General features: G+C 38.5%; 1 protein-coding gene across 2 annotated transcripts in view; it reads right to left on the bottom strand.

Moving 5' to 3' along the window:
- megf10 (multiple EGF-like-domains 10) overlaps positions 1-20718 on the bottom strand; it is a 62362-nt gene that overhangs the window by 15140 nt on the left and 26504 nt on the right. For both annotated transcript variants that reach the window (XM_051908808.1, XM_051908810.1), the window contains exons 6-13: positions 12824-13070; positions 12508-12628; positions 12150-12286; positions 6518-6730; positions 2893-3067; positions 2687-2807; positions 618-781; positions 120-222 (exon numbers count right to left, since the gene is read on the bottom strand). In XM_051908808.1, the coding sequence (XP_051764768.1) occupies positions 120-222; positions 618-781; positions 2687-2807; positions 2893-3067; positions 6518-6730; positions 12150-12286; positions 12508-12628; positions 12824-13070 (1281 nt within the window). The remainder of the gene's footprint in view (positions 1-119; positions 223-617; positions 782-2686; positions 2808-2892; positions 3068-6517; positions 6731-12149; positions 12287-12507; positions 12629-12823; positions 13071-20718) is intronic.

The raw sequence follows: 20718 nt of genomic DNA, 5'->3' as shown, positions 1-20718 counted from the left end.
CTTTGGGCCAGAGGTGGGAATGACATTTTAAAGCAGTAACCATTTAAAAAGAAAATGTTAAAAAATACAAGCTCTCAGGCTCAAATAGCAGCAGACATTCAGCTTTAGGTTGTGTTTACCTGTCCAGCCGGCCAGACAGCGGCAGTGTCCAGTTGAGGGGTGACACCCATCCGCATGACTGCAGTCACAGCGCTCACGACAGTCCAATCCATACGTCCCGTCCTGCACACACCATCATTCCATAAAGGTACACTTCTTTCAACAAAAATAGTGAATTTGCACATGAATTTGACAATGAACATTTAAATGAATTGTATTTGAGAATGCACTTTAAAATTTGCAAATTATCATTGTACATTATCATTATTGGTTTGTGTTGTTCATCAGACTGAAGAAGTGATGCATTTGTGAGTGAAGGCCAAAAATATGTCAAATAATTAGAGGTAATATATAATACTCTTTCAGTATTATTATAATTAATGCAGCAGAATATAAGGTAACACAAAAGGATTAACAGGCTTTGAACATGTGTAAATGAACTCTGCATCATTTGATACTATATTTCTTTGTGAATGAAGCTCTAATTGCAATGTTTATGATGTTACTGATGAACTGACCTGACAGTGTTGATCACATCTGTCTCCTCTCCAGCCTGGAGTACACGTGCACCTCCCATCCAGAGCGTCGCAAGCGCCTCCATTACTGCACACACACGTCAGGTTACAACCTAGACCCCACGTGCCACTGGGGCAGTTAATCGAGCAGTCCACCCCATGCCACCCTGAAACAACAGCGACAATGACAAAGATATTGAAAATGATAAAAGCACTAAAAACACTCTAAGACAAATGAATGAAATGCACACATACACTATTTACAGTCTGAGCTGAAACATGACAGTGTTGGGAGTAAAGAGTTACCATGTATTCAGATTACCTGAAAGTAATGAGTAAAGTAATGTGCTACATTTTTTAATTTATACAATTATACCTGAGACATTTTCAAACAGGTAATGAATACTTTTAGAGTCTTTCTTTGAAGAATACATTTGAAAATGCGGTCACATATGCCACATATGCCAGTGACAGAGGTGTAAAGAGTACCTGAAAACCATACTTGAGTAAAAGCACAGACACCTTAAGATGAAAATGACAAATTACAGGTCACCAATTCCAATACACACTTTATAGTGGTTCGTATTCTACTTAGGAAGAAAGTGTAGTGCCTCTTGCAGTTCTAAAAGCTTATGCTACGTCCTACGCCTTCCGTATTCAACGTACGATGAAAGTGTAACTGACATCGTGTCAGGTTTTTTTTTTTTCTTAAGTTGAATACGGAAGGCGGTCTGGCGTAAGCTAGATATTTTACTTCATAACTTGTTAAATATGGATATTTTTCTTACACAAACACATCGCTTCACTTCAGAAGGCCTTTATTAACCCCCGGATCCGTGTGGAGTATGTTTATGATGGATGGATGTACTTTCTTCAGCTTCATACTCGTTGGTCCCTTTCACTGCCATTATAAAGCTTGGATGCATCAGGATATTTATTAATATAACTCCAATTGTGTTCATCAGAAAGAATAAAGTCATATACACCTAGGATGGCTTGAGGGTGAGTAAAGCTTGGGGTAATTTTCATTTTAAAGTGAACTAATCCTTTAATGTTATGAAGCAACAAGAATACTTTTTGTGTGCAAAAATGAAACAAAAATAACAACAATTTTTTCTCTTCCCTGTCAGTCTCCTACGCTGTTGACGTAGTGAACGCAGTGCAGCGCTTCCGTGTTTGCGCCCGAATGCTGGCTCAGTATTGGCCGACGCTGTACATGTGAGCACCATGACGCATGTGTGTGATGCTGACGCAGGAGCTGGCCAATAATGAGTGAGTCGGCGTTCTGACATAGAACACAGAAGTAATTAATGACAGAAATTTCATTTTTGGGTGAACTAACCCTTAACATGGTTGATCCTTGTGGTAATTACAGTATGTCGGTCAGGAATCCAAACATTCGCCTGTCATTCATCTCAAACATGGCTTATCGTTTGAAACGTTTAAGTAGTAACCTAATGTTTGCCACTTAACATGGCCGCTCTCTAAATGTGCGCAGTTATTATTAGGCACATATCCAAGTCTTCATGTAGAGTGGAATCTAAATAGACATTCACATTTCCTGTATGACATGTTTAACTTAACATGCATTACTTTCTATAGGCGTGTCCACTATACTGCGGAGATGACAAGTCAGTGTTGTCAACTTCATCATTGCAGTCGATACTAGTCTATTAATAAATTATTAAAATGATCAGAAAGTCTCTGTGGTGTTCTTTCAACACATTCATAATCATTACTTTTACCAGTGCGCTGCAGCAAGCTTTATGCATGCACTGAATATAGCAATGTTACATATAAAATTCTTTCTCAGCTCTAAAACCATTTTGCTGTGAAGATGCAGTGCTGAATAAAATACACCTGGATTCCTGAGATTGTGACTCTGTGTGAGGCGTCAACACACCTTGTCAGGGTAGATAAGCAACTTCACATCAAACACAACTGAACAAGCTTAATGAAGTCTTCATAATTACTAGAAAGTTGCAGGTGAGTTTGATCAGGGTTGGAGCTAAACTCTGCAGGACAGTGAATCTCCAAGGCCAGAGTTGACGAGCTCTGCTGTAGAGAATTACCTGCTTGACAGGAACAGGATCCATCGATGGGTGAGCAAAAGGCTCCGTTCTTACAGGAGCACAGAGAGGTGCAGTTGATGCCGTATGTGCCCGCGGGGCAGGCTGTTGAGCAATCTGAGCCCTGTAATCATGATCACACATCAGTGTTTGACTCCAGCACACACATACACACACACAGAAGACACACTCTGTTTATGATGATGTACCTTATATCCTGGCGCACAGACACATTCCCCGCTCACGCTGTGGCAGTCAGCTCCGTTCTGACAGTGACAGACCTCCTTACACGCCTCCCCATAAAAACCAGGAGCGCACGTCTCGTTACAGTACAACCCAGACCAGCCCGACAGGCATGAACATTCACCCGACATGGGGTGGCAGCTGAGAGAGAGATGTCACATCAAGTAACACATCAACAACCATCTATTGGTGTCCCCCAAATTGTCGTTTTGGATCTGTGGTCTTATCCTAGTGCAATGATTCCCAAACTGTTTTGTCAGCCTAACCCTTTTGACATTAAATAATTACCTCCTGAGACCTTAAGTTAATATTTCAGTCATTTAAAGGCACATTCATATGGTCACTGATGTTGGTTAATGGTCACATGACCCCTCTAGTAAGTGTTTTATTTTGACAATTTTTATTTTAAAATGATTCATTAACAGTATAGGGCTGGACGATTTAGTCAGAAAATTATAAATAAATAGTCTTTTATTGCAATTGCAGTTTGAACTGCGATATGATAAACATTTAATCTCATATGAAATCGTCTCATATTGCTGAAACAAAGAGGCCACACTCTGCTGCCACTAAAGTTATAGTTGCTTTTTAAGGATGTTTACATTTGGGTTCAATCTTTACTAGTATCAGATTTTCACAAGATCTTTACAAGATCAAATTGAACAGAGTAAAAACAAACAAACAAACAAACAAACAAACAAACAATAATAGTCCTCGCATTGACTTTGTAGCTTTACTTTAAAGTGGACTCAAATCTCTTTTAAGTTGAGATAGTGTCTCAGTCCACATTGCATTCACACTGTTGTTGTTATGAACCCAAATCAATTTGAATAATAATAATTGCTTTATATGATTTTTTTTAACTCTAATTAGAAAAAAATTAAGAATATTGTAAAGATTTATATTTGTAAAATATATCAGCATTTACTGTGAACCAAGCTGCTTCAAAACATTGAAAACACAGGATCATGAGCTGCTCACAGGTAAATGAACACAGTGCTGCGCTTCATTCTGAAACACAGTGTGTCAAACTACATCAACCTTTTGTGATTTGATAATCGCACTAAGCTATATTTTTATTTCAATTTCATTTTGATAAATTGTGAAGCTCGATTCATTTATTTTAATTTTACATTTTCATGATTTAATTATTGATTTGCTTTTCATCAATTCACAAATCCCCAGCAGTTCCCTTTGGAAACCGGAATGTCAGGGGGTGGTAGGGTTAAAGGATTAGTTTACTTTAAAATGTAAATGACACCATGATTTACTCACCCTTAAGCCATCCTAGGTGTATATGACTTTCTTCTTTCAGGCGAATACAGTCTGAGTTATATTAATAAACACCCTGATGCTTCCAAGCTTTATAATGGCAGTGAACGGGGGTCACGAGTTTGAAGCTCTAAAAAGTGCATCCATCTATTATAAACGTACTCCACACGGCTCCAGGGGGTTAATAAAGGCCTTCTAAGGTGAAGCAATGCATTTGTGTAGGAAAAATATCCATATTTAACACATTATAAAGTAAAATAACTAGCTTCTGGCCAAACGGCCATACGGATTCTACTTACGTCTAAAGCGTAACTTATGCAACGTATAACATAGGACGTCACGTCGCGTCACGTAAGTTACACTTTATAACTCCAATTGTATTCGTCTGAAAGAATTTCATATACACCTAGGATGGTTTGAGGGTGAGTAAATCATGGGGTAATTTTCATTTTAAAGTGAACTAATCCTTTAATGTAATTTTGGCATATATAGGGTACCGTACAAAGGTAATGAGACCTACAGGAGGAGAAGATTAATGGAGGTCACAGAATATGAGGAGTAGGTCTACATTATAGCACAGCAAACTCCTTTCATGGGTTCTGGGTAACTAAAGGCTCAAGGCTTTAACCGGACATCTGCGTGAAAGTGAAGAAATACAGTACAGTATTCTGAGTACACTGTAGTCTGTTGGTAAAGTAAAAGTCAATCATAATTATCCTCATGATTATTTTGACTCGCAATCATGACTGGATTTGCCTCTAGAGAATTTGATATGTTCATATCAAAATGTAGTGTTTAGTTTAATGCATTGAAACAATGCACATGCTGAAGATCAATAAAAGATGCTTTTGAACATATTACATAATCTAATTACTTACATTTAGCTATTAAGCCAGTTAAAATGTAATGGAAGTGAAGTGACTACACTTATACTGTGGTTTAAGTACATTGTTTAAATTAATATTATATCATATTGTTTCATTGATAGCCACTGATTTCTTTAAATTTGAAATGATGTTGATTTTTCATTCTTGTAAGCTGACCACCATTGGTAAAATCACTCAAAAGAGGCTTGGTATTAATGACTATGAAGTGTCAGATGTAATGAGACTATATTGTCCATTACCTGTGGACAGAGCAGCTGTAAAGAGCCATTTTGTCAGTTAGCATACAGCAGCTGCCGTCACATGTGACACATGCGGTTTGTCAGCTGTGCATGTCTGTCTGATCTAAACAATGAGCAACTGTGTGTGTCTCTCTCTCTAAACACACAACCACTTCAAAAAATAACAACACACACACACACCAACCACAGTGTCTATTTTATTGGCTACCCAGTGGCAACCCTGTAAGTTTAGTTTAGTTTAGTTCGGGTTCAATATGGTGGATTGGCTTATAGCTGTGTTCATCACCATGGTAACTTCATCACTCACATGGCTACTCGGCTAACCTGCTCCAGAGCAGGTTTTATTCTGGATAAGTGATCTAGATCACAAACCAAAACTAGACCAATCAGCAAAGTGGCATATATCTAATGCAATAAAGCCACTCCCCCTGTATATCGTGCTCCAAATTAAAGCAAATGAAAGAATTTTAGAGAAAAACAGCTTTTGCTACTAATTATTTATTATATTTATTTTATATTTTTTATATTTTAATTTGTATTTATTTTATATTGCATTAATGTAGTTAGATATTTTCTTTCAGATGTCTTCTCAAACATTCGTGGCAGCAGCAGAGTTTATTCCTGCTTCATAAATGCATTTAAATTCATGATATTGTCTCTTAATCTTCAGTAGACATGTAAATTGTGCATTAATTTGCTGCAGAGGTCATACTTTACTCACGTTCCAGACTTAATCATAAACTCTCTGAGTTGACAGAGAAAGTTTATAGTTGAGTGTTGTGAACCTGCAGAACCCTATTTCAACCGGGTTGGATTTGTTTGGTTTTGTCAACTCTAATCCTACTCTGAAAAGTTTGTTAAACTAGCTTCAGACCACAGATCTCAGATACCCTGTCTGATCTTCATCAACTATGTGATATGCAGTTTATTTCTGGAGCAGCTAATACATGTTTTCTCACTCGCATCCTGCTAAAAGTTTTGCTTGAGAACAGCATGACTATGCTGGTCCACCAACTAGCAGCATAAACCAGCCTGGACCAACATGAAATTCATGCTGGTTTCTGCTGGATTTTTCAGTAGGAAAGCTACTAAACAGAGAGCAAACTTCATGATTCCTGTCAGCGAACACCAAATTCAGACCTGTGCCATGTAATCACTGAGAAGGTAAAATACATTTGCAGTGTTTGTCTTACCTGCGTGTGTTATCGGCATGACAAGGGCACTTCCTGTCACACTTGAGGCCGTACAAACCGTCCGAACAGATGCGCTCCTCGCAGCTTTCACCCGTGTATCCTGGCTCGCACAGACAGGCTCCACTCACGTGATAGCACTGGGCGCCGTTCACACAGCCACACGTCTGGCTGCAGCCAATACCATATGTGCCAACCGGGCACTGATCCTGACACCTGCCAACACACGCACACTTCATTCACAGTAGCTCAACGTATACAGTCACTTAATGTGTACAGTATTTAGTGGTCAATTTCCACCAAGCTGCATGTGATAATAATGGCATCATTTGTAAACTGCTTCAAGCTAAAAATGAGGTGAATGCTGCCCTACTCCATCAGCTGTGTTAACGCTGTTGACGGCTCCCAACTTGACAATCTCCCGCAGCTAAACTAAACTCGATGCCTGTCCATCTTTTCACAAGGTATGTGAAGCTGTGAAGGGACTAAAAAAATAACAAGGCTTCTGGCCCCAACAGTATTCCTGCTGAAATCCTTAAGCATGGAGGCCTTCATCTGCTGCATCGCTTGCACCACTTTATTATCAGTGCTTGGACCTCTGGCAAAATACCACAGCAGTGGAAGGATGCTAACATCATTACGATATACAAACAAAAGGGTTACAAAGGTGACTGCAGCAATAGCAGAGGTATCTCACTTCTCTCCACTGCTGGTAAAGTACTTGTTCTTCCAGAATCTCAATGTGGCTTCAGGCACAATCCTGGCACTTTAGACATGATCTTCGTTGCAAAATTGTTGCAAGACAAATGTAGAGAGCAGCATAAGGAGCTGTACCTGGCATTCATTGACCCAACAAAGTCCTTTGACCAGTCAATAGAGAACTGCTCTGGGATTTGCTGGGAAAATTTGGTTGCCCTCCTCTTTTTGTGTCATTTTTACGTGAATTTCATGATGGAATGTCAGCCAGAGTTATCGCTGATGGTCTTGAATCAGAGCCCTTTGAAGTCCTTGTTTGTGTCAAACAAGGGTGTGTGCTGGCTCTCGTCATCTTCAATCTTTTTCTGGCATCTATTACATTACTATTCCACGACGGCATCTCCGGGAGTGACGGTATCCAGTTTAATTACCGTCTTGACATCTGAAAGCTAAGTCAAAAGTCACTACATCGTCAGTGTTTGAACTCCAGAGTGCGGATGACGCTGACTTGCTCAGCCACACCGCCACCGGTTTGCAGTAAAACCTTGACATCCTAGCTGCTACCTATCGCCATGCAGGGCTAAGTGAAAACCGAGGTCCTGTCATGTCTCTCGCCCGAGTTGGCTGTATCCGGCCAGCCTTTTCTGCTCTTGGTAGCAAAATTAATGAAGTTGAACAATTCACATATTTAGGTAGAATCCTCACCTCCAGCTGTGATCTATCCTATGAAATCCAACACCAAATTAAACAAGCTTCCTCCTCTTTTGCTCGTCTAATGCACCGGGTGTTCCTGAATCACAATTTAGCCTTGTCGACCAAGATCAGAATGTATAAAGCCATCTGCTTATCTACTCTTTTGTACTCTTTTGTGTCACTCATAATGAACTGCAGCTCAAAGCCAACATCTCCTCTCTGGTATATATCCTTTACCAGCTATAACTGCGCTGGGTCGGTCATGTCATCGTCCTCCGATCAGTTGCCACAGCAGCTGCTGTATGGTGAGCTCCTACAAGAAGCTGCCCCAAAAAATGTTTTGCAGCATTGACGTTCAGCATTGGCATTCCAGTAACATCCCTCGAAGGTCTGGCGGCTAATAGAGACACCTGGAAGTCCACCTGTAAGATCGTTCTCGATGCCTGGGAAGCAGCCACGACCAGGCATGCGATGCGATGGTATTGCCATACCAAAGGGTCCGAAATGTCAACACTGCAGGCTCATCTGCACCTCAGAGTTTGGTCTACAGAGTCATCTACATGTTCATTCTAAGACCTATCAATAGCAATGCATCATCCTCGTCGGAATCGGCAGACTTCCAAAGAGATTTAGTGGTCAACAAATGTGTTTTTTACAGGTTAATTAATCCTAAACCAATCCTAAACATGTGCTTACAGCCTTCAGATTTATCATTAAATACCCGAAAGCACTATATTATTTTTTATCCTGTTTAGGAATTAAATGTTTATAATTTAACTTGAAAAAACATTAATATTACATGACACTGCTCTTTCAAAAGCAGCCCTGTTCAAAAAGTTACTTACTTGTGTCCATACACTGGTTTCTCGGTTGCGGTACAACGTATGACAACATAACAGTGCAACATAACAGTGCAGAGCAAAAGAAAACAACTATACGATTGTCTGATATAGTTCGGCAGTGTGTAGCTATCTGTGTGTACCAGTATGCTATGTAAGCTGATAAGCAATTTTCAAAAGGCAAGCTAGTTAGTTTCATGATGCCGGTGAATCATGTTCAGTCTCTTGTGCTCCCAGACGCAGAGAAAACTGAATGATTGTGTGATGTGCAAAGGTTTGAAAAAAAAAAAAAAAACTATGGAATCAAGAAATGTCATCAAGAAATGATTGAAGAACATTTCTACCGATCTATTCTTGTAGAAATGCAATTCACTTGCAGCTACATTCAAGTTTCACTTCTAAAATGTGATTAGAGAAGTTAATCTTTGCATAAGCAATATTAAAACTATGCAAAGAATGTAACAGCTGTTATGTGTTGTTTGTCTTTATCATATGGTCTTGTGCTCATAATGAAGCTTCTATCAGTCCCTATAGAGCAGAACTCAACATGTCATCTCTTATCTCATGTCACGCTTATCTCAACCATTAGCAGAGCAGATGGGTTCACACAATTTGAAAACAGCCTGTACCAGTAGCAGAGCATTAGCATCCCACAAAAAATCTTCTTCATACAGAGACACACACACACACACACACACACACACACACACACACACACACACTGGTGGGCTCCTCCCTGTGGCTGTTAAGCGATTATTCTGCAGCCAGTAGGGTGTGGTGAAATCAGGGTAAACCGGAGGTAACAGTGACGTCTGGTGAAGCCAAAGCTCTTATTAAGTCATAAAAATGCACTTGCGTTTCTATTTCTGCAGTTTAAATACATCCTGCATGCTCACTCATACTGTAATTATAGCTGCACATTCTGCTGCTGCTGCTGGACAAAACGCCAGGAGAAATGGCTGCACTGACTTATTCTACATCTACATGCATATGCTGCTGTTCTGACACTGACTGCAGTGACTGCATAAGTGAAATCAACACTCTCCCGTGTCACTCTCTCCAACATGCATCATGTGATGTTTATCCATTGTGACTAATAGTCCAGTGAAAAATGGCATTCTAATGTAATCTTACAGCCCTCACATGAGCTTTCACCTCTGATAATGCATAATCACAACACTTGATCAGTAAGATGAACCCCCGAATTTTCATACCACAGCAAACATATTTTTTTAAGTAAGTAAAATGTTCCCAAGCAACTATTGGAGTAAATAAGGAAACAATCTGTAATAAAGTAAGAAGAAGTAAATTACAAGCAATAGGACTGATAAACACAATAGAACAAAAACACAAATAAAATGTTACACAAAGTTTTTCAGGGAGATCTATTCAAGTAATAAATACTTCAGAAATCGAAATATAAAATAAAAAAACTGCATAGACTTCACAGTTTTAATATGCTACAAATGTTATTAATTTTTTTTTATTTATTATTGTTGACAGACAGCAGCAGGTTTATTAGGCTGCTGTCACTTCAAGACACTGCACGGATCCAACATACATGACATAAATGCGATTTCCTCTCAGTCAGCTGTGTTTACGTGAATACTCGCCAAGACAGTCATTTTGACACACAAGTGTGTGCATTTGACCATTCAAGCACAATATCACTCTAACTTGTCAACAACTTCAAGCGGTCCTGCACTGCATGGATACATTTACTGTACATACCATGATATAAAAAATATAGCATAATCTCTATTGATTGACACTATTGATTGTCACCAGGATATATGGCCCTAATCCCCACCTCCCCTGACGTGCTTTCGCACCCCACAATTTGAAAACCGCTGCTCTATATCAAGGGTTTTCAAACTGTTCCTGGAGCCTCCCCAGCAATAATAATAATAATAATAATAATAATAATAATAAAAACATCAAAAATGTGCAGTGCTGGGGAGGATCCAGGAACAGTTTGATAATCCCTGGTGTGTCTTCAACCCTGCATAAAGATAAAAATGCTTTGGTGAAATCTGGCTTGTCCCATAGATGGAATTTGTAAGAGAAGCGTTTCCTCGCTAGAGAAGCGTTCAGTTTTTCCGCTTGCAAATTCCGCCATGTAAATAGCGAATCCGCCATGGCGTGAGCGCAACTGGCTTTTAAAGGGAATGGGAAATGAGACTCTGGTTTATTGCACGATATGCCCAAAACACACCCGTTACTCATTAAGATAATAGGGCCAACCCTTTTAGACCATGCGCCAGGCGCGCCAACCATTTTTCCCGTCGTTAAACTAGCAAAAGTGGATTCGGACACACCCTAACTACACTTGTGCTGTGCGCATTTGACCACGCTCTTAGATTGTTAAAATAGGGCCCAATGTCTCATCAAACTTCTGAAGTTACATGATGGCTTTGCATGAGGAACATTATCATAATTTTGGATGAGTTGTCCATGACAGGCAGTAGTTTAGACATCATTCTTCTTTCCACCCCAACCTATAGGGTCCAGGCCAATTCCAATGACAGCTTGTTCAGCCTGTTGGCTTCTCCAGCTTTAATTTGCAGCATCCAGCACACAACAAGACTGGCCGTTCCTCTGTTCTCCACCTCCTGTCCACCAACAATTCAACCTACAACGGCAGAATTGTCTGAGCACTTCTGCATGACTTTGTGCTATATTCGAAGTGTAGAAACAGTCCAAACCATGGGTCTCAGATTACAGAAACCAGCTTCTACATGATCTTGATAATGTGAGAGGTCAATTCTACTGGTCTACAACCAGACATTATGTTTTCCAGAGCACTGAGACTGTCTCCAAAGCTGAAGCTCAGCTGATCGGCACATGTCCTCAACACTCTGGGACTTATGCCATCAACTCCTGCAGTTTCACCTCTTTAGTTTGCTCATAACCTGATATGGCGAGTCTAGGTATTGTTCTTCAATGACAGCCCTTTTTGCATCATCTGATCATGTTTCAGTTTCTCTGTTCCTCACACAAAGCTATCACGTGAAGGCTTCAGAAGGCTTGAATATAGCGCACAAGTCATACAGACCTAAGTCAGGGTAGCACCGTATTTCATTTTTGACAGGAATGAAATCGAGGCTGTTAGGGACAGGATTATAGTGTTCAGTGGATTGTACTGTTGTTTAACAACATGCCAATTGTTCAGCAAAACTTTTGAAAGTTGTGAAAATTGCATGTGATGCAATAGTGTCTTTGTATAGGCTGTAAGTTTATCCCTCTCAGCCTCGTTTTCATCCTCTAGAATTCAATAATTTAAGGTCTGTTGGCTACTTTTAAGGTGCTTGTATGTTCACATTTAGCTCAACATCTTCTTGTGCTCAGCATTGTGTTGCTAATCTTTACGGCAGTAAAGCCTGATGTCTTGCGGTGCATGTACTGACCTCTCTCCTGTGTATCCTGCGCTACACACACACTGTCCAGTGGACGGAGCACAGCTTCCTCCATTATGACACTGACACTCCTGCGAGCAGTTCTTACCGAAGCGTCCTGCCGGACACGGTTGTCCACACACTGCTCCCTGAAAACAACATCAACACATTACTGTCAACACAGTGAGCCCTTTGATGCCAAGACAAACAATGTGTAACAATCAGTGTAGACAGGAAGTTTTAAAACAAATTCAGGTACATCTAGAAGGTCAAAATCCAAACATGATGAATCACAAATATTTATCTTTACTTATAGATTTCAGTTAATTAATTGTGGGCCATATGGCAGGGCAGTAACACCCAGACGTACCATCCAGCCAGCCGGGCAGGAACATTCTCCAGTCACATGATGACACACGCCACCGTTCTGACAGGGGCAGCGCTCCTCGCACTGCTGCCCATGTTTCCCTGGAGGGCACAAGTCCTCACAGCTGCACACAGACACCAAACACATTTTATCCAACATTTTTCAGTTCATGTATACCCTGGGAATCTAACCCATGACCTTGGTGTTGCTAGTACCACAATCAACTGTTTGAACTACAGAAATACAAACACAGGCTTTAGCCATGACGCCTGTCACATACTGCTGTTTCTGAGCATGTGCAACATGCAGGTAAACTTACAATGCTCCCGTGTATCCTGGGCTGCACACACACTCTCCTGTGATGTGATGGCATGTGGCGTTGTTCTGGCACAGGCATTTCTGTTGGCAGTTGTTGCCATAGGTGGAACGCTCACATAGGTCCTCACAGCGCCAGCCGCGGTAGCCAGGAGCACAGATGCATGCTCCAGTGATGGGGTTACACAGCGCCTCGTTCTTACACTGACAGCGACTTCTGCAGTGCGGACCCCAGTACTCATGATCACATGCTGCACAAAGACAAAAAGCTGCTTTTCACTTCTGACACAGTAAAAAAACTAGAGTGTGAAAAATAAAGCGATCAGCCATGAGAGACAGTGTTTTACTGTGATTTTATCAATAATATGCAATACGCAGAGCTGGGTAGTAACGGATTACATGTAATCTGGATTACGTAATCAGATTCCAAAAGTCAAGTACTTGTAATTAGAGTAAACTACTTTTTAAAATACTCGTAATCAGACTACAGTTACTTTTTTATGGATTACATGATTACATATTATTTACACAATGGCAGTAAGTTGTTCACAATTCATTAATTTAGCATTTATATTTTTCATAATAAACCTGCCGCTTATATACGTTTGTGATGCTTCGAGTTATTCTGGCGGTGAGGGGGAAATATAGATGAATATTTATGAAATACAGATGATATATATATGAAATAATAATAATATAATAATAATATATATATATATATATATATATATATATATAGATGAAATATTTGATGTAGCAGTGATATTGCTGTGAAGTTCATGCTTTTCAATATTTGTTTTTGTAATGTGGCTGTTTTAAGTAAATATGTTTTAAAATCATAAGATGTGATTTTGTTTTATTCAGTGTTACTATCAGCAAATAACAGGTACATTAGTGTTAGTATTTTGAAGTATTAACTGTTCATACATTGCACTTTAAAAATAATCTGTTGAGGCTCTTGCTGGTGAATACAATATATTTTTTGGAATATATTTTTTCTTCGTATCTGTCAAAATAGTACAAGATTATCCTACAATATATGTGACATCAAATAAGGGTTAGCACAAAAGTAATCTAAATGTAATCCAAAAGTAGTCAAATTACGTTACCAAAAATGTGTAATCTAAGAGATTATATTACTGATTACAAATTTTGTCATGTAATTTGTAATCAGTAACTTATTACAATTCATAGGTAATCTACCCAGCTCTGGCAATACGTGCAGTTGCTAAAGGAAACATCAGCACCATAGTTTTGATGTCTGAGGTAAGTTTAGCTTTTAGTCTTTGGTTCTATGTGAATGAAATGCTGCATCAGAGCTGCTTTAGTGTCTGCGTGTGAGTTCAGCACATGACACAACACTGTATTTACACTGTAAAAGCAGCTATAAATGCGTAAAGCAAGGAGGACAAGTCGAGCACTGTAACAAGACATCAGTGTTCAGTAATTGTGTTCATTATAATAGGTGGAATAAGCTGTTCGTCTGTCAAGGAATGCAACTATATATGGCTGTCAAACATGCATTCATCAGATGCAACTCATCCTGTCAGAATCTGGAGTCATCTATTTTATAAAATGTTAAAGCCAATTCAATGTATGACACCAATATACAGCACAACATCATGTATTTCTAATAACACATTCACTGGATATTTGAACAAGAATGTCTTCATTGAATTTTTTATGTAGAAATTTAGAAGATGTAGAAATACAGTGTACTGTAATTTAAATTAAACTAAATTACTAAATTAAATACATTTTTAACAAATAATTTACTGACAATAAATGTATTTATACAATTTACAAGCCCCATGAGGTACACAAGCTGTCAAACATTTTAGCCATCTATCCCGACAAATGTTTATTATACAAGCTAACAGGAAACATTCTCACAATGTTCTGTCAATGTTCTCTCAAAGTTATTATTAAACGTATTTCCATTAACGTTAATAGAACGTTTGTTCAGAGTAATCTGGTCTTTAATAATGTTCGCTAAATTTTAGCATAAAAATGTTATTTATACATCATTCATGGAATGTTTTAGTTGGACATTTGTCTAAATGTAGTTCCAAACATAGGTTCGGGAGGAGCCTAAACGTTCAGTCCTGTCAATCATCATTATGAGCGTATATATGAGCAGCAGTCACTGCGTCATCCCAGCGACAATTCTTCCAGCATCCCTCCTCCTCCCCATCTCCTCCTCTATTTCTTTTATTCTCCCTCTATGCAGTATTGTTATAGGGGGGTTTAATTCGGAGCTCAAGCCGAGCCTCGGGTTCGAGCCTCCTTCGAGGACAGCAAGCCAAGTTTGTTTTACCATTAACCATTCAGACTGAATGGGCAGGCGAACTTGTGAATGTTTTTTAAATTCTAGCTACTACTTGTTTCAGAACGTTCAAGAACATTCAAAAGTGACATTCCCATAATGTTAGCACAACCAAAAAATCCAAGTGCAAACAGCCCGCCTTGTTGGCAGAGGCTATTTACACCTACTCCAACCACCACTGTCTGATTGAGACAGACATTTTATGAAAGAAACCCATCTCATAAAAGGCACAGTGGTGTGGAGAGTAACGGGTGGCATTAACATTTGACGCTACTGACTCATTCTTCTTCCTTTTTCCCATTGCATATCAGCTCGGAGAGGCATTTAGTTTAAGTACAAATGAAGAAAATATTTGAAAAGTAGAGATAAACTGCCAAATCGATATTTGGGAATAAAGTCTTTTTCAGGCATTTAATAGGCCTCTAATTGAAATTGGATGTGTTGTCCTCGCACATTGACTGCGACTTAGTCCAGGATAAGTCATAGTGTCAGTGCATTGCGACAGTGCATTTTGGTGGCTATAAATAATATCACCTCATGCCAAGGACGGCAATAGATACTAAAACTATTAACATTGATTACACCTAAAATTATAGCACAATATTATTCCAATTTTAATGTTCCACTTGGAAGAATCTGTAATGTGTTTTAATATGCCGGTAGGAAAACTTACATCACCATCACTGTCAGAAATGTGAAATGCATCCCATCTGAACAGAAGCACGAATAAAACAAATTCCTTCCAGGGATGAAAAATGAATGGCCAGCAGAAGGATATCCCTCCACCCTCCCCCAACAAAATGCACCCTGAATGTGGCCAATCATAAACTACTTTAAATCAAATCTAACACACAGCTCAATGACATCACTCTTTATGATGATTTGACTGACAGTTTCAGTTCCATCATTAAACACTGAGACATGACAACCACACCATCATCTGCAGTCCAGCGGCCCTCCCACTCCAGCAACAGCATTAGGAAAATATGAAGCAAGAAGTTCATAATCCAACAGCTGTGTATTAGTGCTCACAGAAATGACTGTGTTCAAAAAACCCACAACCTACTGCAACTGAACCAACTCATACACAAGAACAACGTGTGATGATGTGATGAGCCCAACTGTGTGAGCTTCCACTGTTTACAAATGTTTGAAAGTCCTTGTGTCAAATCTGCTATAAATCCAGTTCACAAACTGAACTCACTGACTGACACCTGGCAACTTTCACTGAAGAGTCTGATGACTGTTCATGTGTTCCCTGAGTTTAAGCATCACACAATCTCACACAAACCACCTCTGGATACGTGAATAAATAATCTGACTGAGTTGCATGATTGGCTTTTGCAAATGTGTCAAAAAGACAAGAAAGATATTATTTTAGAATAAGAGATGCTAGTCATTTGAGAAGTTACACTCAGAAAAAAACATTAACGTCTCTTTTTCTAAGATCTTTTTCTTGATGAAAAGTCACATTAGGCTTATTTGAACTTGTTTTTACACACATTGTGTCAGGCATATGATGGTGTATTATCAGGGATTCACAAAGTACAGGACTTGTGTACTTCGTACATCACAGCTCTAAGAGGAGAAAGCTACAGTATACTATGACTTTTAAGATTTTATTTATCCACAGTCCTGGAAAAATCCCTGTTACTTCCAGGCTTTCCATGAATGCGGGTACCCTGTGCTATTTATAGAGTATTCTGAGGGTAGTCACATTTGTACTTTTTTAATTTACTGTGATCCAAGCTTAGGTGTCCCACATTACCTTAATTCACCCTGCAAATAAGACTTTCACATGAAAATATCAGTGTTTTATCTTCTATATGTCAGACCTGTGCTTCATGGTGTCTTCCACATGACCTCATTGAAACCTCCATAATGTTTCTTCAGGCAAAATTTTAAAGAGTGCTTTATTGAAGCGTGACCCAGTTCAATATGAAGGTTGTCCACACTGACTCTATTCAACATCCTCTGTGCTTCTCATCCATTACAATCTCAATGTCCAAGAGACATTCCTTTCATTTGCTCAAATGAAAAAACTTCAGTACATGAACTGAACATGTCACAGTATCACATACACTTTTGGGTCAAAGTTTCACTCACAAAGTGTTTAAACCATGCGTTTAGGAGACGAGCACTGCTATAACTAACTTTGCAATCTAGATCTGGAAGCATGAAACTGTGTGTGTGTGTGTGTGTGTGTGTGTGTCTGTGTGTGCGTGTTCTGTATTCTCTCACAGAGTCACACTCACTTTACAACACAAATCACTAAAGACATTCACACCATTGCACAAACATAATGCAGCACAGAATGACCTCCGTCAATGTTAACGAGTTACTGTCAGCTTCATCAGAGACTGAAACTCAAACCACTACAGCAGCTGCTCTGAGCACCAGCCTGAACACATTAATTCCCTTTGAACAAAGAAACTGGGTCAAATATATTTATTTAGCTCTTTTCACAATACATTGTTTCAGTCGATGTGTACAATCAGTGTGGTCAATATTTCTGCTAAAGAACAACTGTAGAGATAAACATTTTTTAAAGCAGTAGGGCTGCACTGTAAAAAATAAAAAGTTGAGAAAACTTAAAAGTTTAAGGCAACCAGCTGCAGGACATTTTTGAGTTTTCTCAACTTGTTTTAAATTGAACTTGTTATACAACAACAAGTTGAGAAAACTCAAAAATCTCCTCCAGCTGGTTTCCTTAAACTTTTAAGTTTTCTCAACTTTAATTTTTTACAGTGTGGGTACAGACACAAATTTCACGATTCGATGCGATTTCAGTTCACAAGCTCGTGATTTGATTAAACTCCGATCTCGATTCCATTCAGTGTCGATTTGTTATCAGTATCACCTACAGTACATTTCAATTTTTCTTATGAAAAGCAATCTCTCTAAACTAATGCTATAAACTATAAGGAACTGACAGTTGGTACATTACTATAATATTAAAGTTCAAAATTAAAAACTGATTTGTATACAAACATTTAATGGCAGTTTTTAAAATAATAACTTTTTTTCTTGGCTGGTCCACTAACGACTGCCATGGCAGTGATACAGAACAATACTGTCAACTAATTCAATTCAAATTACAGCACAAATGAAACAATTACGTATATCACTCGGTGAGAAAGACAAACACAACAACAGAGCAAAAGTCAATGCTATATCTGACCCTGAGAGTAGGGCTGGGTCGATTAGATTGTATTAGATTTTGATTTCAATTCAATTCGATTCAATATTGATTAATTAGGATATATATCAGGTACAGTACGTCAATTTTCCTAAAAGAAAAAAAAAACATTTAAATTGCACAGGTAGTTTTTATAATAATAACTTTATAATAATACCTTTTTAATGATATAATTATGTTTCTTCAATTTGTTTTCTGAAATATTAACATTTAAGCTGTGGCTTTGTACATGACATTTTGAAGAACAGGTTAAGTAAAAATATGAGGAATATGTAATATGTGCATATATTTAGCAAAATGCTCCTCTCTAGAGCTGTTTATTGTGTCTGTGTTGCATCTTTCTTCAGTTGAAACACTGATTGAGCAATTACATGAGACATGATACAGATTTCAGTAAGCTGTACTGTATCTTTCAACATTCCTGCTGATGTTCATTCATGTTTTTTTAGTGCTGTAACCAGTAGTAAAGTGGAAGAGATGATCTCTTACTCTTCAAGAGATGAAGAGTGCTTCGCTTGAACTGAGGTAATACAGCGATCTGTCACATCACATTAAAGAGTGCCAAAATGGATTCATATAAAAAGTAACAAAGCACAAAGCTTATTGGGAATATTAAATGGCAGGCGCGCTACAAATGTTTAGTGTTTTGTTCATGCATCAACTGAAAACAGCATAAGACTAAATGATTTAAGAATCTATATCAGTTCATCAAAATGAGAAACAATACAAACAATTCAAAAAAATTGCATTAGGTTATATATGAATTGAAGTTTAGGTTTGACATTTGTAAGCATTTAAATGTGCATTAACAAATAAGGTTTTAATTATTGTATAACATCTGTTAAAATCATTTGTAGATTTTGAAGAAGTACATGATCATATGTACTGAAAGTTTAACGACATTTGTAAGCATTTCAATTTACATTAAATAATGATCTGTTAATCACTCTATAATGTTTAAGTTCATTAGTAAACATTAACAAGCATATCTCATATTTCTAGCTATGTGAATATATAACTAATAATCTGTTAAGCATTATATAATGTTTGTTAGTGATTTTTTAATGAAAGCCACTTTTTTAATCTGAATGAAGGATTTGAGGCAAATAACATCTATTTGAGTATGATGGGTTATTGTGCTGCCCCGGCCTACATCTGACATCACATGAGCTCAGCCCTGAGGTCATTTCCTGTGTTTCTGGCCAATCATTCCCTTCTCTTTGTTTTGCTCTTTGCTCTTGAAGAAAGGCCTTTTTTCCTTCAGCCTCAATTCAGTGCAGGGTGTTTTGTTGGTGTCTTGTGGCCCGGAAAGGCCAGATACAATGAGTCTTCAGAGGGAATTAAAGCCATATCACAGCTGACTGTAACCATGCTGCCAAATCCTTGTTCATGTGTCACTGTAATAAAGACTAGCAGTGGTTAACTAATCCAGCCGAGCATATTTAGGTCCTGAGGGATGCAGAGACCCAGACACAAAAATTAGAATTGAAACTCAGGACTTCTGATGGTCTGTCTGCACATGACAACATACCCAAGGTCAAAAGCTGGGTGCATCTCAATCAGCTCCATAGTTCAGTAGTCAGGGCACTGATCAGGGAGTTAATCATTTTAAGGGCTGTCTCAATCGCAAAATCCTTCCAGTGCACTGAGACATTCACTCCCTCAAAAGTCCCACAATGTACCATGATGCTCATTATGCTCCCTTAACAATAAAAGTATTTATCGTAAGGTACTTTAAATAACATTAGAAAAATAAATGTCAGAAAAAAAAAAAAAGTTCTGCTGTTGTTCATAAATACCAGTAGTGATGTTGTACAACAAGGATGTTGTCATGTCACCATCAGTGTCCCAATGTTTAGTGACTTTGGGCCCTTACTGTCCTTACCAGTGCCCCAATTCATGTACATGATATACTGATTCACGACCTAGGGTGCTGATCAAGACGCACATGTTGCCACTCATTTTTTCATGACTTACTACCGATGAAATTTAGGACTCCAGCATAGACATTCAATCACTGTTTTAACAATAAAAACAAAATGTTGCAGTGACAGTAAATTATGAATTTGCATCAGGAGTGCTCATCAGTCATGCAGAATCACATTTGTCATTATTTCACACAAATGAGGACACAAGTACTTGTTTAATCATGTCTGTTTTTTGTTTGTTTGTGATCACAAAGACCTCTACTAAGGCTTTTAGTCCAAAAGTGTGCACATTTAGAAAAAAATGTTGATATATTCTCATATGTGTAACGAAGTCCACTGGAGATGAGCTTGACGAACCCAAGTGCCGTTTTATTCAAATAAAACATGAACTAAATACAAAATAAACAAAGACCTGACTTGACTTGGAACAAACATGAACTTAAACA

This window comes from Ctenopharyngodon idella, chromosome 10, assembly GCF_019924925.1.
Source record: "Ctenopharyngodon idella isolate HZGC_01 chromosome 10, HZGC01, whole genome shotgun sequence".
NCBI classification, from domain to species: domain Eukaryota; kingdom Metazoa; phylum Chordata; class Actinopteri; order Cypriniformes; family Xenocyprididae; genus Ctenopharyngodon; species Ctenopharyngodon idella.
The sequence above is the reverse complement of the archived record's forward strand: the minus strand, read 5'-3'. Positions and strand labels throughout refer to the sequence as shown.